This window comes from Tripterygium wilfordii, chromosome 13 (assembly GCF_013401445.1).
Source record: "Tripterygium wilfordii isolate XIE 37 chromosome 13, ASM1340144v1, whole genome shotgun sequence".
In the NCBI taxonomy this organism is placed as follows: Eukaryota; Viridiplantae; Streptophyta; class Magnoliopsida; order Celastrales; family Celastraceae; genus Tripterygium; species Tripterygium wilfordii.
Genome location: NC_052244.1, coordinates 14470526 through 14496995, shown reverse-complemented (window position 1 = coordinate 14496995; position 26470 = coordinate 14470526). Strand labels below are relative to the sequence as shown.

The window sequence follows — 26470 nt, the reverse complement described above, 5'->3', positions numbered from 1 at the left end:
TCTTTGGTCTCACTCCATCCTGATTGACAATTCCTTCGTAACACATTATTGACCCTGTGATTTGTGAACCCAATTTCTCATATCCTCTTAATTGAAAACAAATAGAAAACTACAAAAGGGTGCTCCTTCCAATAACATGATGATTTTACATATTATTAAAAATGCAATCTTTCTCCCTCATCCTCACGCGTACAAATTAATTTAATTATTAATATTACCATATCCCTTTTTTCCTCACAAATTCTCCTCCACAATCCATACCCAGCTTGTCCACGTTTTCCCTTGGTGTGCAAAATTTCACTGAGCAACATTCGTCCTTGTCGGTTGGTGGACAACTTTTAATAGCTTTTTGTCTGTTCATTTCACCTTGGAGAGAGTCCAAATCTTCCTTGCATGCTCGCATCCAATTTTTTTGGATAGAACCCAGTAGAAATGGTGTGTTCACTAAGGGGAGTGTTGAATGAAACCCACCCAGAGCTGCCCATCACTACATTATCTTCTGCTCTTCACTAAGGGGAGTGTCGAATGAAACCTATCTAGATCTGTCCTTCACTACATTATCTTCTGCTTTGCTCAACAGTCGAGGTAAACATTTATGTGAGCTCATAGTTACAAACCCATTTAGATATATGTTTTTACAAGTATAAATATGTAAGATTTTTCTTCTTCTTCTTGTGGTCGTGATCAATATTACAAGTGCATAGTTGGATGAGCTGTAATGTGACAATTTGAAAGGTGATGCAAGGTGGGCAGCCAAAAAGGTTTGTTTCAGCTAAAAAAGGGACAAAGGACACAATGGGTTTGAAAGGGAAGCTCAAAGGGTGTAGAAAACTGAAAGAATAACGGGTTTTAATGTTGCCCTGAGGTGGCCTAATAAAGGCAGGAGCTTTCATTAGTATCTGGACTGGAGCAAGTTCAGCTCTTGTGCTTCACATGGTTCCTCAAATTAGTGTCGGTTTAGTTTTACCCAATTCGTGGAAGATTGGTTCTGGTGAGTCATCAAACATGTGATTGTCTTCTCTGTTAAGAGTGCTTAGTTAGATTTTTTTTTTGCCTTTCAAAGTTATATTGAGTTTGGTATTAAAGCACCAAAACCCATTACTTTAATGACAATAAGAGTACACTTTACCCCCATTTTCAATGCCCCAAGCAGCCTTGTCAACAGTTTTTAGGCAGGAAAAAAAACAGAAGCTTTGAGGGAGATAGAGAATGAAAGGGCTTTTTTTTTTTCCAGATTGGTGGAGATTTGGAAATTCATAGAAGAGGATAACCCATCAGAAAAGATTCCTTTTTGTTATTAATATTTAGAGAAGAGAAGGTGGGGTTGGTCATACTGGTTCTCAAAAATCGGCTTTATTTCCAAAGGCAGCTTTTTTGTTTTTTGTCGTTTGTGATGGATGTGCAAATGTAACTGTTGTTGAATGCCTGAGTCACGTGATTTTGCCTTTTCGTGGCCATCACCGAGTACTCTCCAATTTTCTTCTGTTTTCTCTCTGTCAAATAATTGCAATTGCAATTTTGGGTGTGCCTTTATATATATATTTGTACACATTATATACATTGTTGTTTCTCATCTTCGTCCTTTTTTAGGTTAGCTCCACAACTGCTACACATTGAAGAGCAATAATGAGTAAGGAGGTATCAGTTTTCTTGTCCTCTCCATCAAACCCCAAATGGAATGAAAGCTTTATATATGCATAATAAAGGGGTGCAGAGAGAAAAAATGAGGGCCCTCTACAATAATGATATATAATTCTATTATTATAGTTGCTTTGCTTGGACAGTTAGTGCCTTTTTTCCCTTTGTCAATATGGGTTAAAGTTTTTGACATAACTTGAAATTGAGTGTTATATATTTCTTTCTTTCTTTTTCATCTTGTAATTTTCATAAAGATGCGCTCATCTTTCAAAGAGATATCTGGAAGGTATGGATGTCATGTGGGTTTATTTGGGAAAAGTGACATTTGATGAGATTTAATGTATCTTCTCTTTGTGCCTAATAAAGGGATATGATACGAATAGATTTCCATTCATGAGAAAGCTCTGCTCTCTCCTCATTTTTGTGACATCAACTTCTCTTGTTCAAGTGCAGATCTGTTGCAAATTCATTGTGATGATTGAAGCATAGTTACCATGGATCTTGATTATGGGAGGTGTTGGGATACTTCAAGGGTTTGTGCATTTAAATTATTGATCACAATTTCATTGATCTAAACTTTTCATTGCAAATGGGTTTTTAAACTTGCTGTCAATCAGTTTTGTAAATTGATATGCACATATATATGAGGGACGAAATTTTGTAGAATTTGTTTCACTGAATTGCATGTCAAAATGTTTTGCAGAAGGATTCTTGGAAGACACTGTTACTTTTAGCTTATCAAAGCCTTGGAGTAGTGTATGGGGACCTGAGCATTTCCCCACTTTATGTTTACAAGAGCACATTTGCAGAAGATATTGAACATTCGGAGACAAATGAAGAGATATTTGGTGTTTTATCATTTGTCTTCTGGACCCTAACTTTAGTTCCCTTATTTAAGTATGTTTTCGTTGTCCTTCGAGCAGATGATAATGGAGAGGGTAAGTGTATGATAATGAATTGAGTGCTATGTATTTCATTTTAGCATTGACTTGAGCCATTTGAACACAATTTGGCAGGTGGTACTTTTGCACTGTACTCGTTGATATGCAGGCATGCCAAAGTAAGTCTTCTGCCCAACAGACAAGTTTCTGATGAAGCACTCTCAACATATAAACTAGAGCACCCTCCAGAGAAGAAGAGCAGCTCAAAGGTGAAAATGTACCTTGAGAAGCATAAGTTTTTGCACACTGCTTTACTAATCTTGGTTCTTCTTGGCACGTGTATGGTGATCGGTGATGGGCTTCTTACCCCAGCTATTTCTGGTGAACTTCTGTTCAGTAGCAATTGTTATACTTTACCTTTGTTTTCTTATTGTTTGGCTTAACATACACCACCCTTTGTTTGGCAGTATTCTCCGCTGTGTCCGGACTTGAGTTTTCCATGTCTAAGGAGCATCACCAATGTGAGCTTCTCATTTATTCTTTCAAATGCATTGAATGTTTGCAGTGGGAGGAAGCACAGAACATTTAGTTGTGGTATGCTTTGTATGAAGATGATCAGTTGAAACACTGACTAAGCTGAAATCTGATTGAGTTAAAAACTCAATGGCATGTTATGCAGAGTCCTAATTAATGATCATTCAAGAGCAGGCTTGTCATGATATAATAAAGTCTTTAGATTATTTAATGTAAATTGGCTTTTAGTTTGTTCTGCAAATTTTAGTTTGTCCAATTGAAATAAAAATCTTGAACTAATGTCAGAAAATTCTGGAAAATCAATAGAAACTATTTGAAATAAAGAAATGTTCTTTTTAGCCATTGAAAATTGTAATTGGGGAGAGGGGTCCACCTAGTTAGTGATTCGTACCCAGTTGGATAATGATGCTGGTGTCTTGGAAGTGTGTGAATCATCCAAAGTGCTCAGTTTGTGGACTGGAAGTGTCATGTCCTTTTATATTCATTGGTCTTTGCTTCTTTACATAATTTAGGGGATATGGGTGTGTTGTTATACAAGTGAGTTGTTGATTTGAATTGATGACATGGAGGAGCAATTTAGAATGTAAAATAGTGTTGTTTTTTTTTTTGGAAATGTGGAGGTGATAGAATACCCCTAAGACATTTTTCACAATTGTAGATAAGACCCATCAACTAACTTAAACAGATGCAAAGCAATTGAAACTGGTTGCAACATATGGAATGCGCCTCAAAAAATATGTTTGATTTGTACTCAAACTCAGGTATTAAATGCATATTTGAGTCTTTTCTGCTTGTCCACATGAGCAAATATACATTGTTCAAAGAATAGAGGGAAAGGTACTAAATTCCAAGCCGGCCAAGTTATTAGTATTTTGTTTTGGCTTTAGCTCTGTTATAAGCCACTGTCAAGTTTGCTTGTCAAAAACTTATTTCATTTTACCTTGCAACATGATCGCGTTTTTCACATCCCTTATAAATAGTACTGTGCGAACTTGTTGGTCTATCAAGTAGTTCACATAGATATAACTGAAATAGCACTGTTGCATTCAGCTTAACTCTTCTACTACATTTGCAGATGCAGTGGTTCCAATTACTTGCTTCATAATAGTGTGTCTCTTTGCATTACAACATTATGGCACTCATCGGGTGGGATTTCTCTTTGCACCAATTGTGGTTATATGGCTACTGTGTATCAGTGCTCTTGGCTTATATAACATAATACATTGGAACCCACGTGTCTATCAAGCTCTCTCTCCATATTACATGTTCAAGTTCTTGAAGAAGACACGGAAAGGAGGGTGGATGTCTTTGGGTGGAATACTATTGTGCATAACAGGTATATTTGGGGAAACACATATTGTACTTCTCCTGTCAAGCTGTGCTCTTTGGTTTCTGCATTTTATGAGTTTTAGTTGACGTCTGGTGTAAAAATACAAGAGTGCAGGTATCATAGTGTCAAACATGAACAAAACCTCCAACAAGCAAGTCTAAGAATACTTGTTAGCTTAGCTTCTGCTGCAATTTTCTTTTCCTATATTTGCTTTACTTGTGTAAAAGGTGTAAAGGAGCAAATGAGGTTGTGACCTGAATATGGTTGCATTTTCCCAACTACATGTTCTCATACAACTCCTTGATTTAGAAAATAGAATTATTTAGTACTTTGGCAATGCAAGCAGTTTATTTTGGTAATCCATGTAGTTAGATGTCTAATAAAAGTTTATTAGTTTAAGAGTGCAATTACATATGACCTTAGTTAATTGCTTTGTCGTAGATTTTGATATCTTAGCCTTCATGCACTCTGGTTGTCTGTCGGGGGTGCTCTATCGGTTAGTTGATTTGACCTTCTTCCATGATCAAATCAGCCAGGCCTAGTTCTACAAAAACCAATGTCCTTGCAAAATAAAAGAATTCGGGCATCAGTTTGTTGTTCAGGATCTTTAACTTGAACCCACCTTAAGACAAAAAATTCTGTCCATATTTGTCTCATCAAACTAATGGCTATCTTACAGTTTGAATGTCTGATATCTGGCCAGGACGAATGTCTATGAAGTTGATTAATTGTTATATAATTCAAGTACCAACTGATTCCAATCGTATGCGTTATTTTGCTTGCAGGCTCGGAGGCAATGTTTGCTGATCTTGGTCACTTCTCATACGCTGCAATTCAGGTAATTGGAACATTATTTCTTCATTAAAATTTTTTTTATTTTAGCTGCTTCTCTGTTGAAGGAAAGTCGATAATTCCTACTAAAAGAGCTTTTACTCTTGGTCCTACTGGAGATTGCCTTCACCTTTCTGGTTTATCCCGCGCTGATATTGGCATATATGGGACAAGCTGCTTACTTGTCACAGCATCACCCCACCAGTTATCAAATCGGATTTTATATCTCAGTACCAGGTATAGTATTACAGTGCATTAAATTCTTAGGAGACTGCTGTAGAGTAACTACTAATTATATAGGGTACCGAACTATCATTAGAATTCCGCTCAGTTTGAATGTTATTTTTTCGTTCTGTTAGGATAATTGACTATGATATTATCTGTTTTGGAAAAGGAATGACAGATTAATTATGTTGTACAGACAGTGTGAGATGGCCAGTGCTAATAATAGCCATTCTTGCTTCTGTTGTGGGTAGCCAAGCCATCATCAGTGGTACATTCTCTATCATTAACCAGAGCCAATCACTCAGCTGCTTTCCAAGAGTGAAGGTCATTCATACCTCAGACAAGATACACGGCCAGATATACATCCCTGAGATCAATTGGTTGCTCATGATCTTCTGCCTTGCGGTGACCATTGGATTTAGAGACACGAAGCACTTGGGAAATGCATCTGGTAAGTTGCATATTGTGTGTTCTTGCTGAAATCATAACTACTACGAGTTCAGGCCTTCATTCTAACTGGAGGCTGCCATTGAATTGCTGGGCGATTATTCAGTTTGACTTTTGTTTTTAGCTGAAAGAAAATTGCTATAGAATATTTATAGTAGGAGATTAAAGAGAAATGAAAAGGCTTATCGATTAAAGTTTGATGATTTATATTTTATCTGCTGCAGGATTAGCCGTAATGACAGTGATGCTAGTTACTACATGTCTAACATCTCTTGTTATCATCCTCTGTTGGCACAAGCCCCCTATTGTGGCTCTGTGCTTCCTGTTTTTCTTTGGCTCCATTGAATTGCTTTACTTCTCAGCTTCTCTTACCAAGTTCACAGAAGGCGCATGGCTCCCAATCCTCTTAGCTCTGTTCCTCATGACCATCATGTTTGTTTGGCACTACGCCACCATAAAAAAGTACGAATTTGATCTTCACAACAAGGTATCACTAGAATGGCTTTTGGCTTTGGGTCCGAGCTTGGGAATCGCTAGAGTTCCTGGCATTGGGCTGGTTTTCACTGAGCTTACCTCTGGCATCCCTGCCAACTTTTCTCGCTTTGTGACCAACCTACCTGCCTTCCATAGGATCCTTGTCTTTGTGTGTGTGAAATCTGTACCTGTACCCTACATACCCCAAGAGGAGCGATATCTTGTTGGTCGTGTTGGTCCCGCTGCTCATCGGTCCTACAGATGCATTGTTCGATATGGATACCGCGACGTACACCAGGATATTAATTCTTTTGAGTCTGAACTTGTAGATAAGCTGGCTGACTTCATCCGCTATGATTGGTATAGAACAAGCAGACGAAATTCATGCACTGATGATGATGCACCGCGATCGAATGCATCATCAAATGAGTGTAGATTGGCAGTTATAGGAACAATTGCATTCTCCGGCGCACCAGCTTTTGAGTTGGAAGACAGTGTGCAGCCAGCCAGTGTATCCGGTGGGTTCCCAAGCATGGAAAGTGTAACAGATGTTATAGAAATGGAAGCTGTTAGGTTAGAAAAACGAGTGAGGTTTGCCATTGACGATGAGTCTGAAACCGACTCACAGAATGAAGTGGACTTGCAAGTGCGAGAAGAGCTGCGAGATCTCTTGGCGGCTCGAGAAGCCGGTACTGCATTTATACTTGGACATTCACATGTTTGTGCAAAACAAGGATCATCTTTTCTGAAGAGACTGGCTCTCAATTTTGGGTTCAACTTCCTTGGAAGGAATTGCAGGGGACCAGATGTTGCACTCAAGGTGCCTCCAGGGTCACTGCTAGAGGTTGGCATGGTTTATGTAGTATGAGCATGAAATTATATTTAGTTTTCTTTGCTCAAAACTCTCTCTCTCTCTCTCTCTATATATATATATATATATAATTCTAAGTAGCTTTATCGATATCAGAAGCAAATTACGCAAAGCTTCTAATTCTACGAATAGAGATAAATCTCATGTTAATTTGCCTGTGACTTGTTTCATAGCTTTAATTTGAGACGCATATCCTATTCTCGAGACGGAAATACCCACATTAATAATAGTAAGTATGATTTATATATTTCAAAGTTTTATGTTGATGTTAATATTTAGGCATCATCACAACATCAAGATTGTGAACCTAATTATCTTTTTGCTTCCAACACATTAAGATATTTGTGCTAACTATGTTTGACCAAAAAAGTCAAAAAAAAAAGAAAGAGCTCCTCTCAATTTTAATAGCATGGCAAAGGGCCACGTCGTCTTCCTTTAACCACCAAAGCCTCTGAGTGGCAGGTAGCTATGCAGCATAAAAATTAGTGGTTCTAATTGGCAGAACAACCATAGCCACACCAACATGTATAAGAAGCAATTCTTCACACATGAATAGATTCTAAGCAAAGAAAAGCTAAGATGGGTCTCAGGACTCTTCCCTTAACACCTTCACATAATTTCTATATGCCCTCCAAGGATTTCACTAATCATGGGCTTAAGAGGGGTAACCACAAGTTTAGGGTCTTGGCCATGTCAGAGAAGAAGGAAGAAGAGCCAAAGAAGGAGAAGCAGTCTTTGCTTAGTAGCATAACAGAAGCTCTTGATTTCTCCCAAGTTAGGTCTGAAAAGGATGCTGAGCTTCTTGAGGAGGCCAGAGAGGCCACCAAGACTGGTGAGAGAATGACCAGGGAACAGGTATATATACATCGAAAATGATAAAGATGTCAACACTTGGTATCCCATCCCAGGTGCTCATTTGGATGCACATATCCAAATGAATTCATGGGTTTCACATGAAATCCTATGCGTATAACTCGAATAACTGGGATACCTATTGTTGAGATCTCTATCATAACTGTATATACATACATACCATACACTTCCAAATTAACCATATTATGTTTTTTTTTCTTCACTGTTCTTGCTTATGACACCACACAAACAAGCATATATAGAGGAGCCTATATATATATATATATAGTTAAATGTCAGTGTTTGTCATTGTTTTGCAGTATGGGGCTCTTAGAAGGAAAATTGGAGGAACATACAAGGACTTCTTCAAGTCTTACGTTGATGGTACATTACTTCGTTGATATCTACTCTGTAGGCAAAGAAAACATTCTTAGGAACTAAAATATAGTATTTGGTAATGTGGGGCTGGGCCTGTGCAAACTTTTATTTACTAAGGCCCAGGCCCGGACCAACAATCAAATTGGGCCCTTTATTTGGCTTGGGTGGGCCGGGCCTGTTGGTCCTCTTAGCCCATAAGAATAAGTATCATTTTTGTTTCCCTCTTGGGTTTAATACTTGCAATTTTGGCTTGTTGAATTTAGTGGACGGAGAATATGTGGAAGAAGGGTGGGTTGATAAAACATGCAAAGTTTGCAAGAAAGACACAAAGGGTGAGCCAAGGCAAGTCGACAAATTTGGAAGATATATTCATGTGGCTTGTTTGGACAAGCCCAATTCTTCAGGGAATTTCTTCACTCGATTTTTCTTTAGATGAATGGGGAGGGGTTGTAGAGATTGAAATTCCTCTTTTTGACAAACAATGACATGATTTGGTACGAAGAAGAAAGTTCTCTTTTGTATTCTAGACTCCTCTCATGAACATCCCTTTATATATATAGAAATAAGAGAATTCTTTCATACCAGCGCAAAATAAAGACATAAACAATTCATCCAATTCGGTATCATGTGATAAGTAATTTTTGGTTGATTCATTGGAACCATGTGAGGAGAGTCATAAGCATGATGTCAATTGATAATCACCAAAAAAAAGTTAAATTATTTGTTAGAGATCCTACTTTTGCACCGAAATGAAATTTCCATAAAAAGCCAAATTAATAGATGACTAAGAGTATAAGAGCCAAAAATATCTTATCCCTAGTTAGTAGAGGTGTTCAAATTAAACCGCCTGGATTGAATCGATTGGTCATCCGAATCGATTATCAAATATATGTTAGTGAGGATCGATTGAAAAATCAACTGAAGACCCTAAAAAAACTGATCAAACCGTCAATAATCGATTGATTGGTCAATTATTTTTATGTCAAAAAATCAATTGAAATCGATCGTGGACACCCCTACTAGTTAGATTGTGTTCGATACAATCTAATTTTCTGTTTACACATCCAATTCAATCATTTTTTTTAATAAGGAGTTCAATCAATTACATATTCATTCCAAATTATTTTTAGAAAAACCTTAATTTCTACTAATTTTTGTGATCGAGACAAGTAAAGCAAAAAGCAAAAGCAAAAGCCAAAGCAAAAGAAAAGGCCAAATCATAAATTAGATAAGCTTGATTTTCTTAGTAATTATGTACGTGTACATGAGTTGTCAAATTACATAAAACGTTCTCATAAATACTCATTACAATGCGAATCGATAATCCAATCGTATAATATATTACTATTATTATTAAGAAATAGAAAGAAATTAATTAATTAAGACATTAAAGATAATCGTGTTGAGCTATCATATACAGAACCAGATGCTGCAAGTAATTTCAGTTTCGCAAGTTTGCTTTTTTCCCCTTTTCTTTTAATTTGTCTGTTGTGATCCTTGAATGTTCTCTTGCATTTCATATGTCACTTCGATTGTAGGCATCAAGAGCTTTTCTGACGGAAACACAGACAAAGAGAGGCGTTAATTTGATGGCTAAAAATGGCATCTTTACAGTACTCTCTCTGTATTTTGTGCTTCTTTCTTCACATGGAGCAAGTGCTGGGAGAGTGGTGCCTCTTTTGCAGAGATACGAGAAACCCAGTTCAAATTTTGGTTTTGGCAGATCATTCGATCGTATTTTTGATAATTCTAAGCATGGGATATTACAGCTCGACAACGGTTTGGCTCAAACTCCTCCGATGGGGTTCTCTCTCTCTCTCTCTCTCTCTCTCTCTCTCTCTCTCTCTCTCTCTCTCTCTCTCTCTCTCTTCTTTCTAGATTTTCAGCTATTCTGTGGTTTTTTCTACTTGCTTAGGCTGGATAAAGAATTTTGGCATTATTAGAATTGGTTTCATTTTTTATATTTGTTATCATTTTTTTTGGGGTAAATGGGTAATCAACCGTAGTGTTTTTCTCTTGATCGGTAGCTTTGGCAAGTGCTTAATTTTCTTGCAATTTAGCTTGTGCATGAGTTCATTTGTCTTTTTTTCCCCCTTCCTTTTTGTTATTACCATCTGCAGCTATCATGAAAGGTCTGTTTTTCTACTTCTTTTCCAATGAATATTAATGGCTTCGGTGATTGTGTGTTTGCAGGTGGAATAGCTGGAATTTCTTTGCCTGCAATATCAATGAAACTGTCATTAAGGAAACAGGTTTTTGTTCTTCAATGCCTTTTTGTGCTGCTTGTGCTGCATATTCTTTTGGAGCATATTCTTTTCCTCAATCGTACTTCATTAGAAATGCTAACATTTAATTTTATCTTTGGCAGCTGATGCACTCATTTTAACAGGCTTGGCTGATTTAGGATATGTGTATGTCAATATAGGTATCCTTCTGATTTGTTAGTAGTATTTGCTGTAGATTTTGAAATTATTTCTGTTCCTGCTTAAGCAATTTTATTATATGCAGATGATTGCTGGTCTTCTGCAACTCGAGATTCGGAGGTAAATAAATCTCTACATCTGATAATTCTCCCTGGCTTCATTAGTAACAGTAAATTACATAAACAAATATGAAAATAAAGTGCCTGTATGGATCTGACTTAGTTTTTGGGCTACTACGTAGCCATATATCAGTTCTTGCTTTGTAGTTACTTTCCAGCATTTTATGTGACATATAGAAGAGCACACACTCACAGATTCTTTATGAAAAGATCAGTTAGCTAGAAAGAACAAACTAGTAAAATTATGATTTATGATGTTACATCACATATTAAGTGTCCTTATTGGCCAATTTTGATTGTGCAGGGTCAGTTGGTTCCTGAACCGAAAACTTTTCCATCAGGAATCAAAGATCTTGCTGACTATGTACATGGGAAGGGCCTTAAGCTCGGAATTTATTCGGATGCTGGGTAGGATAAATCGTTGGGCACTTTTCAAGAAATTAAATGATTATATGTTATCGCGATATATGTGATATCAGCTATTGAGCTCTTTCAATATCCTGCTAATCTTCTGATTCACCCAACTCCTGTTTTCAGGGTTTTCACCTGTCAAGTTCGACCAGGATCAATTTTTCACGAAAAAGATGATGCATCAATGTTTGCTTCTTGGGTTTGTTCCTATTATTTCATGCTTGATGTTAGAAAGAAGTAATCGAATGTTTGTGTGTGTACAGTGGTTGTTTGGATGTCTGCTGGCAGTGATAGTATCTCAAAGGTGGAATCGACAATGCAAATGGGACATTACAGCTAGAAGAATATTAGTCATTAGTCATTACTTAATTTGTAAATTAGTGATCAGATCAGGATGTGAATGTGTTGTTACATTTAAAAGATTTTGATTTTTTAAATTGCTTCTAAAATGAAAATCACCTATTTGTGAAACATAAATGGTGTTTTCATCCATCGATTAAATGCATTTTATACTATTGTAACTGATTGTATGGATCTTGAAATATTCTGATATTGTCTTGAAGGGATGAGCATTGATTGATATAGGTTGCAAATCATGAGAAAATATTTTGCTTGCCATCTATTACTTTGGCTATAATTTCTTATTAATTCTTCATGCTGTGTTATACTGTTATCAGGATGTGGATTATTTGAAGTATGACAACTGTTTCAATTTGGGCATTAGACCTGAAGAAAGGTTCTCCCTTATCTTATTCAAGTTGTTGAGCCACTGTTGCTAACGAACTTAACTGACTTATTTTGGTTCTTTGATTTATAGATATCCACCAATGCGAGATGCTCTAAATGCAACTGGACAGACGATTTTTTATTCTCTTTGTGAATGGTAGTGAAGTTTGATTGATCTCCGTAGAATATCATATTTATTTAACAGTTATCTATAATGGAATTTGATTCACAGCAGTTTTGACCTTTATGTAATGGCTTCAACAGGGGGGTTGAAGACCCTGCCTTATGGGCTGGCAAAGTTGGAAATAGTTGGCGTACAACAGATGACATTAATGATTCATGGGCAAGGTTACAACCTAAATCCCTTAATTCTTGGTGAAATGAATATTTTCTTGTGCTCTGTGGTCACTTTTAGATATCTTAGGATACCTATTTTATGTAGAAAGATTTTGGAGTCCATATAAAAAAATTAGTGTCAGTTCCTAAGTTGTTCAGACTTTAGGAACATGACTCCCTGCTTTAAACCTCAGAATGACTCGTGTCTAACAAAATAAATATGTATTCCGAAAGAGAAGGTTTGTAATCCATCACTTAAGGGGAGAGAATGATTCATTTTTTGTGACAGGAATGAAATTGAGTACCTGTCTAACCAATTCCATATAACAGGAAGGTGGAGTGAATGCTTTTTATTTATGTAAAGATACATGCTATTGTCACATAACACTGCATATTGAAGATTTGGAAATGTTGCATTATGATACCTAACCCAATTATTCTACTTTTACTTACTCTCCTCATGTAAAAGTACATATATGTTTTGCTTATCGAAAAAGAAAAAGATGCATATTTTCTTGCTAGCGTCTCCTTACTATGATCAATAGGACGAAGGGACTGCAGGCAGAATTTTAAATTGCTTTGTTAGAACATTGGTTCTCATACTGATTGAGTTTGTGATGTTAAGCATGACTACTATTGCTGATCTGAATGATAAGTGGGCTGCATATGCTGGGCCTGGTGGATGGAATGGTGAGGGCATGAAATGATCCATTGTAGACATTTTTGTGTTTAGTACTTAAACTATGACTAGGTTCTTACTTTTAATCTGATCCTTTCTGATAGATCCTGACATGTTGGAAGTGGGCAATGGTGGTATGACTTATCAAGAGTATCGCGCTCATTTCAGCATCTGGGCCTTGATGAAGGTTTCTTACCAATTTCTGATTTTTCTTCCTGGTTTGCTTTTGGATCCAAGATCGAATTAGAAATTTTCTTATATGCATAGGTATATGTATTTATACAGATATGTACAAATACATATCTGTATAAATACATATTGTATTCTTTGGGTTTTTTTTCTTCAGATGTTTGGATGTGGGAAATCACTGATGACAGCTAATGGAGTTTTAATTACTTATGTGTGTCCTCATCAGTTCTGAACATTTAATTTAATACTCCATACGTAATTTCAGCTGCATTTTAAAAGCTTGCACAAAGTGTCTCAAAATTCATATGCCAGTTTTTCACTCTATTATAGTTGCACCTGCTGTTACTACTTACTTGTCATGAATTAAATCTGAAGCTTGAATGTGCAGGCCCCTCTTTTAATCGGTTGTGATGTAAGAAACATGACCACAGAGACTTTTGAGATTATAAGCAACAAGGAAGTCATTGATATAAACCAAGGTGAAATATGGACTATCTCAGTGCCTCAACGTCTTACCCATTTTCAGTTGAATGGCCTGTTGAGACTTGAGAGCACAATTATAACATTCATCCTCATTGTCTCTTTCATAGATGTTGCCACTGTACGTTGAGATTGCTTAGATATATTGCATCAGGAAACCTGAATAAGCAAGGATCTTAACCTTTTTTTTGCAGATAGACTTGGGGTTCAGGGAAGAAAAGTTCATGTATCAGGAAAAGATGGGTGCCACCAGGTATTCTCCTTTAGCACCGCTCCACATCAACTTTATGCACTAGCATAGCCTTTTGTATCCCAAGTATGGTTTCCTTTTGGTGACTAATTGAAGACCTGATTCCTCTATACTCTTGTGCGCTTGGCCTTATTCAACATTAAGAATATCCTTTGTCATATCCTCTCCTGCAACCATAGCAATGATCACATCATTATCTGAGCTTGTGTACCTGCTTGTACTGTCTGTGAAAACACCAATAATATATTTTTTTAAAAAAGAAAGAAGGAAGCACAAGGAGCCCGTCTTCAATATATCAGGAAGGGATTTGTGTGCTAAATACAACTTTTAATTGGCTGGTGGGTGCATAAATTATTTGGGCAAACCCAAATTGTCTTTTGAATGGTTATGACTTCTTAGTCTATTTTGTAGTGTCGTTGTTGTTTTTTTTTTTCCTGAAATTGTTTGAACGTATAAAACAAGACTTACTGTTATGTGTTGCCTTGCCATCGATTGAACTCAAAAATTATGTGCCCATCTTCCAGGTTTGGGCGGGCCCCTTGTATGGACATCGTTTGGTTGTTGCTCTCTGGAATCGATGTTCAAAATCTGCTACCATAACGGCTGCATGGGATGTACTTGGACTTGAATCTGGCACTCATGTCTCTGTGAGGGATTTATGGCAGGTGAGGAATCTGACCTGCAAGTAGTCAAGCCAGGGTTTAAAATAGTTACAACAGGAATAGTTTCTTTCACTGAGTTATCCGTTTAATCTTAATTCCAAAGTATAAGAATCAAAACTTATCCGCTTTTACTCATAACATAGATTGGTTGAGTAGTACTGCATTCAGTCGATCAGGCTTTAAGTAGTATATTTGTCCGACTTCTTAGCTCAACTTTGAAGTCTTGAAACAAATTGGATACAGTTGCAAAAGCTGTAAAACTAATTAATGACCATGCCAAGTCTCTCAGTAGTATGTTTAGCAGCTTTCCTGCTGCTTCATTCATTTTTTTTCCCTCCAGTTCTATTTCATGCTTATCAAAGAATCTTTACTGTTTGCAGCACAACGAAGTTGCAGTAGACGTGGTTGCATCATTTGGTGCTCGAGTTGATGCTCACGACTGTCATATGTACATTTTCACACCCCAGACCGTGTCTCGTTCAGAGATATAGTTCATTTTCACAGTATATTATGGTAGGAGGTTCCATTTCAGGGGCAGTTCCCTTTCACATGTACTTTAAAGACATTCTGCAGCTTCTTGCATTCATCAGAAGATGGGAAACAAAAGTGTGTACATATCTTTTTTTTTTTTTTTATTCAAGTTCCAGTTATGGCTCTCCTTGAGCTCTGGTTCGAAGCTTAATTGGATTCCGAAGCAAAAGACAACTGGTGAACTAAATCTTCTTTGTTAATGTTTTGGACCTTTTGGTGTGTTGGGGTAAAGTTCAAATAGCTCACTGAAAGGTTCGTTAGATTTCAGAGCGCCGCCCACCCAATACCGGCATGTTTGACCATTAGTTACTAACGTTTAACCTGGTTTGTTCTTGGGTTGCCTGCCTCCCTGGGTGCCGTTATTATAAATCTTTTCAATGAAAAAAATTTGAAAGACCAAAGCACAAGCAACAAATCTGCAAATCTGAAAGGACTAATAAAACTGTCTCAAAACAATGGCTTGTTGGCTTCAGTCTTTTCGACTCAAGTCCATAATGGAGAAGGGAATTCATCATCATTTTCCAAAAACCAAACAAAAAAACCCCATAATCAGCAAGAAAAAAGTTCACAACTTTTAGGAAATGCCTTAATCGCTCACCATTTTCGAATTCTGGTTTGTTTTTGGTGCTATGTTGAGCCACAAGATGTAGAAATTGTAGCGTTCAGAAGACTTGGCTTATCTTCCTTCTTTGCTAGATAGCAGGTCCGGATGAAGGTTTTGAGGTCCCGAAATCAATACTCCGGACAGGGATAGAGCGATCCTCAGCCTGTGGATAGTTTACAGAGCTTTGACATGATCGTTGAACATCTGATGAAGTGCTTCTATTGATGCCTGAAAGAGATGGAAATTCATTCAATGAAAGATCAGGACAGCGGCTGTTTTCACGCTCAGCCAGCTCTGGGGAGTTTTCAACCCTGCCGCCCATTCGAAGTGGCCTCTGCAACTGACCACGAATCCTAGTTTCATGATTTCTAACCCTCGTTGGCGCTCGGCTTTCTCTGTAAGAATGATGTACCATGGCAGGAATGTAGGTGCCTGTTCCTCGTGACCTCCACATTCTGTTACTGGTGGGACCAAAAGCAAATAACTGGGAAGCATAAACATGGTAGACTGGCAATCCAAAAAAATATGCATCTGTGACAGGAGTATAGGTAGTAATATTTCTACAAGGCACCAACGAGTACAAGGTACCAGAAATGTTCTGAACTCGAGAAGGTAATGATGGAGATTTAGACTGGTTAGGAACAAGCCGGGCATAGTGATCCGGACACCAATGATCAAGCAGTGGATCAGTGAAGTAATTGTTGTAGTCTCCACAGAGATCAAATTCCTCGCCTCTTCCAGTACCAAATACTGCAACAGGAACCACTGCATCTGGCCTTAGTCCCGTCCCATTCCAACGCAAAGTATTAACAAAAAAATTCTCAAGTTCAAGACCCATGATTTCTCCTGGTAACTGGAAGATCTCTTGAAGTTGTCTAGCCGCAAATGAGATGGCACATTTTATACGATGAAAATTTCCTTCAAGGGAAAACGATGACTGAGGTCAATCAACATAGATGAGAAACTACTAGAACTCAGCTTAGACATAAAGCGAAACGACTCTAATGAAAATTAGTTTACTGCCCACAATTCATACTTCATCAAGTATCATTGAAAGTTGAAAACCTTAGCAAATTATTTAGAAGTCGTAAATATTTGCCAACACAGAGGTATGTCTACTTCTGGAAAGTCCTCAGGAAAAGGAATAGAAAGATGCTCATTTTCCGAATATTTTTTAGGCAGAATCAAAGAAAAGCAGAAAATATGGACAAAGCCTAAAATAACATAGAAAATTCACTTTGGTGGGAAAATGAGCAGATACCTTTGCTAACACTTCGCCCTAGGTTGTTATGTTCCTTTAGAGGATCTAATATGTTGAGATACTTAACATGGAATTCACAGCCCGTCTCAAGTCCCTTTACCGAATCTGAAAAAGCTTCTCTGCAATTGTCCATCACTTCCCGACTGAGCAGTAAATTATCCCCATCATTTTTTGGATTCACTGCAACAACAATAAAGAAAGATCTCAAATGAACAAAATTTTATTTTTTTGTTAAAATTAATTACTTTGCCATTCAACCCACTAAGTTAACTTGCTGGTTTGAGCCGTTTCCCATTATTCATATAGATTTTAACACTCCCTCTCGCGTGTGTGACAATTTGACGGCCCAACACATACACAACAAACTAGGCCCAACACTAGGGGGTAGAGGCTCTCACAAAGACCCACACTTGGGACAACAACAAATGGGGTTTTAAATTGTGGAAGATAAAGTTTGACCTCAAGACCTCCCGCTCTGATTCCATGTTAAGATTTAGTTATTTTGTCATTCAACTCAAAAGGTTAACTTGCTAGTTTCACATTATTTCTATATATGAACATTTTTCAATGCAGTCAAATGAACAAGTTACAACCAATAGATGGCCAATATACAAGCAGATACAACATACCAACAATATTGGGAAGGGCAGATAATGCAACTGAGCCATATATACTGACACAATAATTGTCCCAGTCAAAAGTGCTATAGTAGTCCAAAAATCTACACAGAACCTGTAAATAGAGTGTCCAAGTTAAGTGCTGTCATGTTTTTGCAAATGCACATGCAAATTTAAAAAATGTACCCACCTCTAAAGGACTATGTAATGAAGAATGAAAAAGGTTTATGACATGCAAGACCAATGTTTCTAACGCATATGTTGAGATCAAGCCACAGTGTGCACCAAGAATTCTCGATTCATAAAAGCACCAAGCTTTGATCAAGATAATACTGCGTTTGAAAAGATGCTGTTTCCCAATAAGTTGATTGACCTGAGAAAAAAAACAGTTCCAAATCAAGTCAAAACATGTTTGGAAGTACATATGTTATAGTTTGAGCCATTTGATGCAATGAGGGTTGGTGGGGGTTGGAAAGGGAAGAAGATGGCGAGAATGAGAGAGATTTATTTATGAAGAAAGATACTAATTGTAGACTTGCTAAGGAATGTGGATAATCAGCTAAAGGAGGATGGAACTAATTGCTTTGAATGCAGAGCCAACAAAGTAAATTTGACATGTCAATACAGGAGAAAAGGGAAAATAAGATGGAAACATGGACAAATTGAAGTCATTACAGAGCCAATATATTACACTTGTACAAACACAGAAAGAGTCAAAATGTAAACCAAGTAAAACAAAATACTACTCATAAGTACCTATTCCCAGGAAGGACATGTCGATTTTAGATTGCCTGCCGATATTATGACCAGATGTGAACTTCAATTACCAGCTTACAAAAATTGATAGCTTTTCTTGTTCTGTTTAATTGTCTTGCTGTTATATATTGTTCGGTAAGTGGGTGTTATCCTAAGCTACTTTGATGGGGCTTTGGCGCTTAGCACACTCGTCCCAAAGACATGCCTAAATTACTTCAATTACCAGCTTATGAAAATTGATAGCTTTCTTTTTCTGTTTAATTGTCTCGCTGTTATATATAGTTCGGTAAGTGAAAATACGGATCTTAAAGTCAGCAATACGAGCATACCTGCTCCAAGAAAAAGAGGGAACAAATTGCTGCCCTCTGATTGAATGAAATATCCACAGCTATATTATTCACTGAGAATTTTATAACCTTAACCTGCCATCCAAAATATCCACAGCTATATTATGCATAAATTGAGCCCCTCTTAAAGCTATAGGATAAAGCAGAAAAGAGAGCAACTAGTGACATCATAATGAAAAAATAGTTATTGGAAGTTGGCATAATAAAAAAGAGACTAGCCATATAATGATATAAACAATGACGTTATGATCCACAAATAAGAATTACTCGGGCTGCTTACCTTTTTATCAGCTCAAAGTTCATTCATATTGTTCAAAATACGAACATAATACTTGAGTGAATCCAACCACACAGTTAATAGTTACGATTTCCATGGATGAGCCGAAATTGGCAATTCTAGATTCTCCTAATAGATTCCAGAGTAAGCTAGTATGTCTGATTAAATTCTCCAAAATGTTTAAATTGTAGCTGGAAAATGACGTACACGTGCCAGTTTAAGTAATTGGGGAAAAGGAAAAGTCCCCAAAAGAAGGCTGCGACTTTAAGAGGGATCGGATAGAAATTAAAGAAGAAACTGGCTTAACTATGCTTAAATTATAGGTGGAATAAGACATAAGTGTGCCAGTTTAAGAAATTGGAGGAAAAAGTGAAGTCCTCAAAAGAAGGCAGCAACAGTAAGAGGGATCGGATGGATATTAAAGAAGAAACCGGCTTAATCTATACTTAAAAATTATAGATGGTATAAGACACGAGTGTGCCAGTTTAAGAAATTGGAGGAAAAAGGAAAGTCCTCAAAAGAAGGCAGCGACATTAAGAGGGATCGGATGGATATTAAAGAAGCAACCAGCTTAATCTATGCTTAAATTATAGGTGGAATAAGACATGAGTGTGACAGTTTAGGAATTGGAGGAAAAAAGTAAAGTCTTCAAAAGAAGGCAGCAACATTAAGAGGGATCGGATGGATATTAAAGAAGCAACCAACTTAATAGATGCCTAAGTTATAGGTGGAATAAGACATGAATGTGCCTGTTTAAGAAATAGAAGGAACAAGAAAAGGCCTCAAAAGAAGGCATCGACTTTAAGAGGTATTGGATGGATATTAAAGAAGCAACCAGCTTATAAAGAAGGAAAACAACTCCCGTGCACACTGTTCCCACAATCATCAGGGACAAGCAGAATGTACGTAGACCTTAACTCCACATAATATGGAGATAAATTGTTTAAGAATTGAACTTGTGACCTCTAGGATGCACCCATGCAACTCTACCACTGCGCCACATTAGAGAGGCAGCCAGCTTAATTTATGCTTAAATTATAGGTGCCAGTTTAAGAAATTGGAGGAAAAAGAAAATTCCTCGAAAGGAGGAGGCAACTTTAAGAGGGAACAGATGGATAATGAAAAGCAAAAGAATTTCAGGTTAATAGTATCATCTAATCCTAAGTATTAACACATCAAAAAGGACAAAATCTTCATAATAGCCATTCCAAAAATTATAGGAAGATTATCAACTTCTGATTTCTATCATGTAAGATTACTAAGGAGCCTTTCCTTGTCTCACCTGCTTACACTGAATTTTCCATCATGAACAATTTGAGACACCTTACTAAAATGCATTCTTTTTTTTTTTTTTTGGGTTATTTTCAATGATAAATAAATTTTACCGAGGAATGGAAGATACCAAGAATGTATCTCCCCCAATATTGGATTCTATAGTCCAAGTTCTCTGTCATATCTAAAATCAAGTACCAGTCAATATATACCCAAACTATATAACTTAGAAAGAGTATCCAACCATCAATACTATATGTTGCCTTTATTTCTACAGCGACGTTGCTATTAAGGCATTTGAGTCTCTCTTTATTAAAAACATGGTTTGCTTTACGCTTTACAAATTGGTAGTGGTGACTCCAAATTCTCAATCTCTCACCTCCTATTTACGAACAACATGTCAGTGTTCTAATGTGCGGTGTGGATATTGATCAAGTTATAAGCTTGAGGATTATACATTTATACTTCTTCGCTTTTAGGCATTTTCGGGTTTGAGAGTAAATCTTAGCAAAAGTAGTGTGGTTCCCATTGGAAATGGTTTTGATGTGAATGACTTATCTTGGCATTCCACTAGGAGTCAAACACAAATATTCCATATTTGGAACCCTATCATTGAGAAGTTTGAGAGAAGGCTTGAGGAGTGCGAGAGGCCTCGTCTCTCAAAAGGTGATAGATTTATTTATGTTGATAAAGAGCACACTCTCTATCTTTATCGTCCTACATATTTCATGTCCCTTTTTCCCATCTCGGTTTTGTTGCCTATTGGGCTTGAAAGCATTCAAAACTGCATTCTTTGGTGGGACAACCAGGATAAAAGTTTCATTAAAACTTTATTGAGAGGTGGTAAAAATTTCCAAAATCAAAGAAGTTTAGGTATTAGCTCTTTACATTTTCAACAAGGCACTTCTTGGGAAGTGGTTTGGGAGATTTGCCAATGATAGAGATATCTTTGGAATAAATGATGGTTGCCAAAAATGGTGTGGATTAGGAGGGGTCGACATTTGGCAAACTATTTGGAAGTCTTAGGATTTATGGCATGGGCACGCTACTCTCAAAGTTGGGAAAAGGTGATAGCACCCGCTTTTAGTATGGAAAATGGTGGGTGAGTCTCTTTTGAACTCTTTAGATTACCCACGAATAAGTAATAAAGAGGCCGTGGACAAAGATTGTGTCGAATTTTGATTTGATTTATGGAAAAAAAAATGTGAGTTGATTTGCTACTTTTAATAGAAACGCTTCGGATTGTGAGTTGGAGAGGTTCAACGTCTTCAAGGAATTCATATATGATTTCCAGCCAACAATGGGAGAAAGGAGTTTATCAAGTGGTGCGATTTTCAACCAACAATGCGATTTTCAGCTAACTCCCCTAGTAACTTTAGGAATCTTTGTAACTTGTCCTACATCAATTAGTCACCGTATTCTCTATTGTAAATAGCCTAGATGCTTCTGGGATTTGACTTGGAAAATCATGGGTATCAAGTGGGTTGTGTCTACCACTCTAGAAGAAGAGCCTAAGGTGTGAACAGCTGCTTGTACTAACAAGGAGAAAAGGAAGTTGATTTCTATGGTTCCTCTGCTAACAGGTTGGAAACCTTTGCTGGAAGGAAACAAATGAGCATTTGAAGGCATAGAAAACGCATCGGAAATGCTTTAGATGACTTATTTAATACTCTAAGATCATGGTTTTTGCATCGAGATGATGGCAGCATCTGTAGTATTCTAGATTGTCTTTATATTTCAATTGTTCATTTTTTTTTCTCCTCCTTGTTCTGTCTCAGGAGGCGCCACCCTTGGTGACTTTTGATAAAGCTTTTTCCATCCAGGAATTAAGTACACTCTGGATTTTCCAAAACATATATGTTCTCTTGTCATAACTTTTTCCACATTGTCTACAGAAATAATTTTATGCCCATCGATGCATGCAATAACTAGCTACGCATCCAGTGAGCATATGTGTACTATAATCAACTCAACAACTTATTGTTTAAAAGAGGGATTTGTTGTCTTCACCTTACTGAGAGTGACAAGAACACACTTCCTAGAGATAGCCCCTAACCCTAATCTGTGGAGAATAGATCTAGTCGCGTATAGATGAAACCATACATTAACCAACACTTCTGTTTATTTATACTATAAATTTGAGTAAATACAAGGAGTATTTAAAGAAATTTAACAAGGTCAAAGTAATAACTACACCCCAAATCCACAGGATAATACATTGTACTCGTTTTTGTTTTACATAAAAAAAATAAAATATCATAAATAAAAGTAAGTTCTAATGAACGAGTGCTTCAAACGCAAACATGGGAATATCCCTAAACGGAGCCGATGGCATTTTTAAAAGCTCATGTTGGTTCAAAAAAAGGAATATTGTCTTATACATTCCCTGAAAGAATTAAATAACGAGCCAATTGTTAAAAGGTGACAGCCTGATAGGTGTCTTGACTCCGGCAATATTTGCATGGCATGCTGCAAACAATATATTGCCAATTGAAAGAGATGGAAGAGGAAATGTAAAGTAACATCTTACCGTTCTGAACATGAGTCATTATAAACCACCGATAAAGTAACAACCAGGCTACCACAATAATGTATGCTCATAAAACAAGTAAAATGGAATGGTATATACACAAACATATAAAAGAAAGATGTGCTTCCAAAAACTTTTAATTAAATTACCAAATAAACACTTAACCAAGAGCACTAAAAACCATTAAAACTAACCTGTGCACAGATATATTGGACATTCCTTATTCTGAACTTAGGATTCGGTTTTTCACCTTCAAGAATAGTGCAGACATCTTTGGCCAGATCTTTCTCTGTATTTGGATGGGTGATGGCAGTCAAATCTATATCTCCATTGGGGAGATATGTTTTGAATGGAACTGAGCCGAAGGGGAAGAGCTCTATAGTCTGCATTCAATAGAGTTGGATAATTTCATCATGACTTCAGATAAATAAAACCATAATGAACAAACAAGTCACCCCTTCCCCGGAGAAATACTTAATGCTAGTAATGGTATTCAAACCATGCAAAAGGATAAAAAATTTAAGCAAAAGAATAAAACATTTAAACAATATCTCTTTTCCCTTCAGCAACAAAAAGGTGGACAAATTATCTTAAAAGGGCACCAAGGGAAACACCATAAAAATCATTTACTATAACTAATCAATTCCATAAAAAGGTGAAAGTTCATCCAGTTTACAATAACTGCTACACCAAATATATAAATTATTCAGGTATCTACCATGCCTGAACCAGAATATGTAACATCTCCTTACGAGGTCTTTGTTCCACTCTATCCAAATGATTGAAAAGATGGCCAACCACTCATTATCCTTGTCCCCGTTAGCTCCCTCATAGAAATCACAAGCTATTCTTTCCCTTCTTCTTTGCATAAGGAACAATTTTCTTTGCATATAGATTACCACACACATGAAATGGCCCCCATGAGTGGTCCCAGCAAGCTACTGAGTTCCAGAAATAGAGGATATTCACAGTATAGGAGATGAGCTGGAATAATTAAGCCCATTAGCAATCTATGACCTCTGTTAAAGTAAAGAAAAACCACTCTGGCCATGGTAAATATCAATAACAAAAATATCCGAATGTATCAATCAAAAACTTTGAATCCCACTAACAACAATAATAAATGGGAGAGCATTTTTTCAGTGGCTACTGTCATCATCTGAGACTTCCAATCACTGTATGAAAGGAAATTCTTGAAAAATAAAACAAAGAAAGAATTTAAATATAAACTACGGGAATCATATATGCCTTATGGTCTGCTGAGAACATATATCATCTATAAATTGTCGGAAATAAGAGGCACAGTGTTACATAATAAATATAATCACCAGATGTAAACTTCATCTTTAGCACAAGAAAATGGACATTAACTGTACCTTTTTTCCTGAAAGAAAGGATTTGAAAACAGAAAAGAAAAGAAAAACAGATGGAAGCAGGGGTAAATTCTCACCTCTGTTCCATAATAATGATTAATGAGCTTCTGAATATACTCAATAACATCCTTCCTTCTCTTGTCAGAAACTACAGCTGGTTGAATAGTATCAAAAATTTCCCTAACCCTTTGCTCAGCCATTAGCTGGAGTTCAGTGTCCATCAACAATCCGTGATGATTAGACAACAAGGTCGAAGAACAAGATGAAGACAATTAAGAGGACAGTGAGAAGCTCTCTGGAACATCTCCCCTCAGTTCAGAAGCTGAAACTTCCAACTCATCAAGATAATCTCAGTCGTCTCATGAACACAGAGCACCATTACCAACTCAAACAACTGACAGTGTAGAAACCACCAAGAGAAACCTTCCAAAGTTAGAGTTTGAAAGACACATAATAAGAAAAGTCGAAAATGAAAGAAAACTAAATGGATTAATTGAAACATAATCAGGATGCCAAGAAGAATACAAGGGAATTGTCATCTAGAAACTTCTGAATGAATGTGTAGGCTAGAAATGCCAATAGAGAAAATAACTTAATCTAGCAAAAGTGTGCCAGGCTGAGAAGAATGTCAATTCATTAGATGTGTCAAATACTCAAATGTGGTCAGAACTCAGAAGTACTTTTGTTTAAGTTGCAGCCTTGACCACTGATGTTTCCTTCTTTTTTTCCTTTTTCACTGAAACCCTCTCAGACAGCAAAAACATAAATGCTCTAACTGAGAGGGATTAAGAAACAATAGCAGATTGTGACAAAATGGGAGAATTAGTTTCCCAGTTCAGAAGGACAAGAGAGAGGAGCAATTAAAATAAAAAATTAAGGTCCTTCAAAAATTTTTAAAAAAATATATAGTTAAGGCTCTCAAAACATGGAAAAGATGAGTAATGTGTCATTAATAAAGGAGAAAAATTAAGAAATTTTTTTCTCCTCTCTTTCTACCTCAACATTACCCCTCAAGGGAAGCTCCAAATGGGGGGATCTAATATAAAAAGAGAGAAATATGAGATAAATCATCAAAGGAATAAAGTTAAGAAGTGTGAATACTTGACGTTGTTCCAGAACAGCATCAATCTTAGACTTCTCTAATTTTGCCATGAAACTAATTCCATGCCTCAATGGCCTCTGAAAATTTATAAAGACAATACAGCTCATATTGGAAAACAATTTTTCAGCACCAAATCAAACCACAAACCAATGCTTTCTACTACATTAAGAAAAGTTAACCAGTTTATCATAGCATATTTTCTCTTATCTTAGCCCTCAAAGCAAGACATCATAAGCAAGCTGTTGATGTATCCACACAGCAAACTAAACCAAATACTCAGTTAATCAAATAAGGTAGAGATGAACATATAGCTACAAATGGAATAGGTTCGAAGTTAAGCCACATTGCACCCAACCCAGCAGATAAAATTTTCCTTTGATTATTGTAATGTGCCTGTGCGCACAGGAGTAATATTTTTTTGTCTTTCTTCATAATTATTTCAGAATTTATATTAAAAATATCAAAGCCAAAACATAGCAACCGTTTTTGTCATAACACTGTCACAGATATATCATACAGATGTAGATGATAAGGGCATAGCTAACATCTCAAGAGAACCACGTACAAAGTCTATTCAGAGTGAACACATCAACACCAACAAATTAAAGCTCCAGTAATTTAGCATCACATCGTTCAGAATAACTCTAATCAGTAAATAGTGCAGAAAAACAAAGGGGCTTCAAATTGATGAACTTTACCCTGTTTGAATGTGAAGATTGCCTCGTTGCTTTGATCAAAGTCTCCACCTTTTCTGAAACCCTCGGTCTTAAACAAGTACAAGGAGAACATTTTCTTCGGGGATAAATAGTTTGAGATCCCAAATGCCCTAGACTAAATAAGCCAAATGGTAGAACCCAGAATTTATGATACCTAATGTAGACAACCAAATGTTTCATCACCAGCATGAAGACACCTCTACTTTCCATACAAATGTTACCCTAGTGGGTCCACCAACCCTAAATCAGGTAAAACCAGTTGCTGACGTAGCCAGATAAAGATGAAATTCAAATAGTTGGACCAGAAATGACCAATCCAATCTCTGCCGTTAATCATGCACCTGCAGC

General features: G+C 36.8%; 4 protein-coding genes across 12 annotated transcripts; 3 read left to right on the top strand and 1 right to left on the bottom strand.

Annotated features, from left to right (window-relative positions):
- The first annotated feature begins 264 nt into the window (after window positions 1–264).
- LOC120012519 (potassium transporter 2-like) lies at window positions 265–7437 on the top strand. Of its 7 annotated transcripts, none has more exons than XM_038863955.1 (12): window positions 265–585; window positions 746–991; window positions 1591–1638; window positions 2092–2171; window positions 2342–2576; window positions 2655–2900; window positions 2987–3040; window positions 4129–4389; window positions 5169–5221; window positions 5334–5451; window positions 5636–5890; window positions 6111–7437. In XM_038863955.1, the coding sequence occupies exons 4-12, from the start codon at window positions 2133–2135 to the stop codon at window positions 7226–7228; spliced, it is 2379 nt and encodes a 792-aa protein (XP_038719883.1). In that variant the 5' UTR covers window positions 265–585; window positions 746–991; window positions 1591–1638; window positions 2092–2132; the 3' UTR covers window positions 7229–7437. The 7 variants fall into 7 exon arrangements, with proteins under 7 accessions (XP_038719883.1, XP_038719882.1, XP_038719881.1 ...); XM_038863954.1 differs by having other exon boundaries at window positions 736–991; XM_038863953.1 differs by having other exon boundaries at window positions 705–991.
- Window positions 7438–7781: 344 nt separating this feature from the next.
- Window positions 7782–8987, top strand: LOC120012526. The gene is made up of 3 exons (XM_038863972.1): window positions 7782–8086; window positions 8404–8467; window positions 8725–8987. Exons 1-3 carry the CDS (start codon window positions 7811–7813, stop codon window positions 8895–8897), a joined length of 513 nt encoding a protein of 170 aa, XP_038719900.1. The 5' UTR covers window positions 7782–7810; the 3' UTR covers window positions 8898–8987.
- A 776-nt stretch (window positions 8988–9763) lies between these two features.
- Window positions 9764–15467, top strand: LOC120012523 (alpha-galactosidase 3-like). 2 transcript variants are annotated; one of them, XM_038863967.1, is made up of 16 exons: window positions 9764–9896; window positions 10000–10265; window positions 10655–10713; window positions 10830–10886; window positions 10970–11004; window positions 11308–11411; window positions 11541–11613; window positions 12092–12150; window positions 12232–12297; window positions 12405–12488; window positions 13102–13166; window positions 13260–13342; window positions 13733–13823; window positions 14019–14077; window positions 14599–14739; window positions 15117–15467. In XM_038863967.1, exons 1-16 carry the CDS (start codon window positions 9888–9890, stop codon window positions 15225–15227), a joined length of 1362 nt encoding a protein of 453 aa, XP_038719895.1. In that variant the 5' UTR covers window positions 9764–9887; the 3' UTR covers window positions 15228–15467. The 2 variants fall into 2 exon arrangements, with proteins under 2 accessions (XP_038719895.1, XP_038719893.1); XM_038863965.1 differs by having other exon boundaries at window positions 9873–9914.
- Window positions 15369–26243, bottom strand: LOC120012520. 2 transcript variants are annotated; one of them, XM_038863960.1, is made up of 8 exons: window positions 26105–26243; window positions 24382–24698; window positions 23126–23314; window positions 18835–18927; window positions 17940–18122; window positions 17762–17864; window positions 17133–17312; window positions 15369–16789 (listed from the first exon to the last, which is right to left on the bottom strand). In XM_038863960.1, the coding sequence occupies exons 2-8, from the start codon at window positions 24523–24525 to the stop codon at window positions 15960–15962; spliced, it is 1722 nt and encodes a 573-aa protein (XP_038719888.1). In that variant the 5' UTR covers window positions 24526–24698; window positions 26105–26243; the 3' UTR covers window positions 15369–15959. The 2 variants fall into 2 exon arrangements, with proteins under 2 accessions (XP_038719888.1, XP_038719889.1); XM_038863961.1 differs by lacking the exon at window positions 26105–26243 and adding an exon at window positions 23650–23915 and having other exon boundaries at window positions 24382–24520.
- Between the last annotated feature and the right edge of the window lie 227 nt (window positions 26244–26470).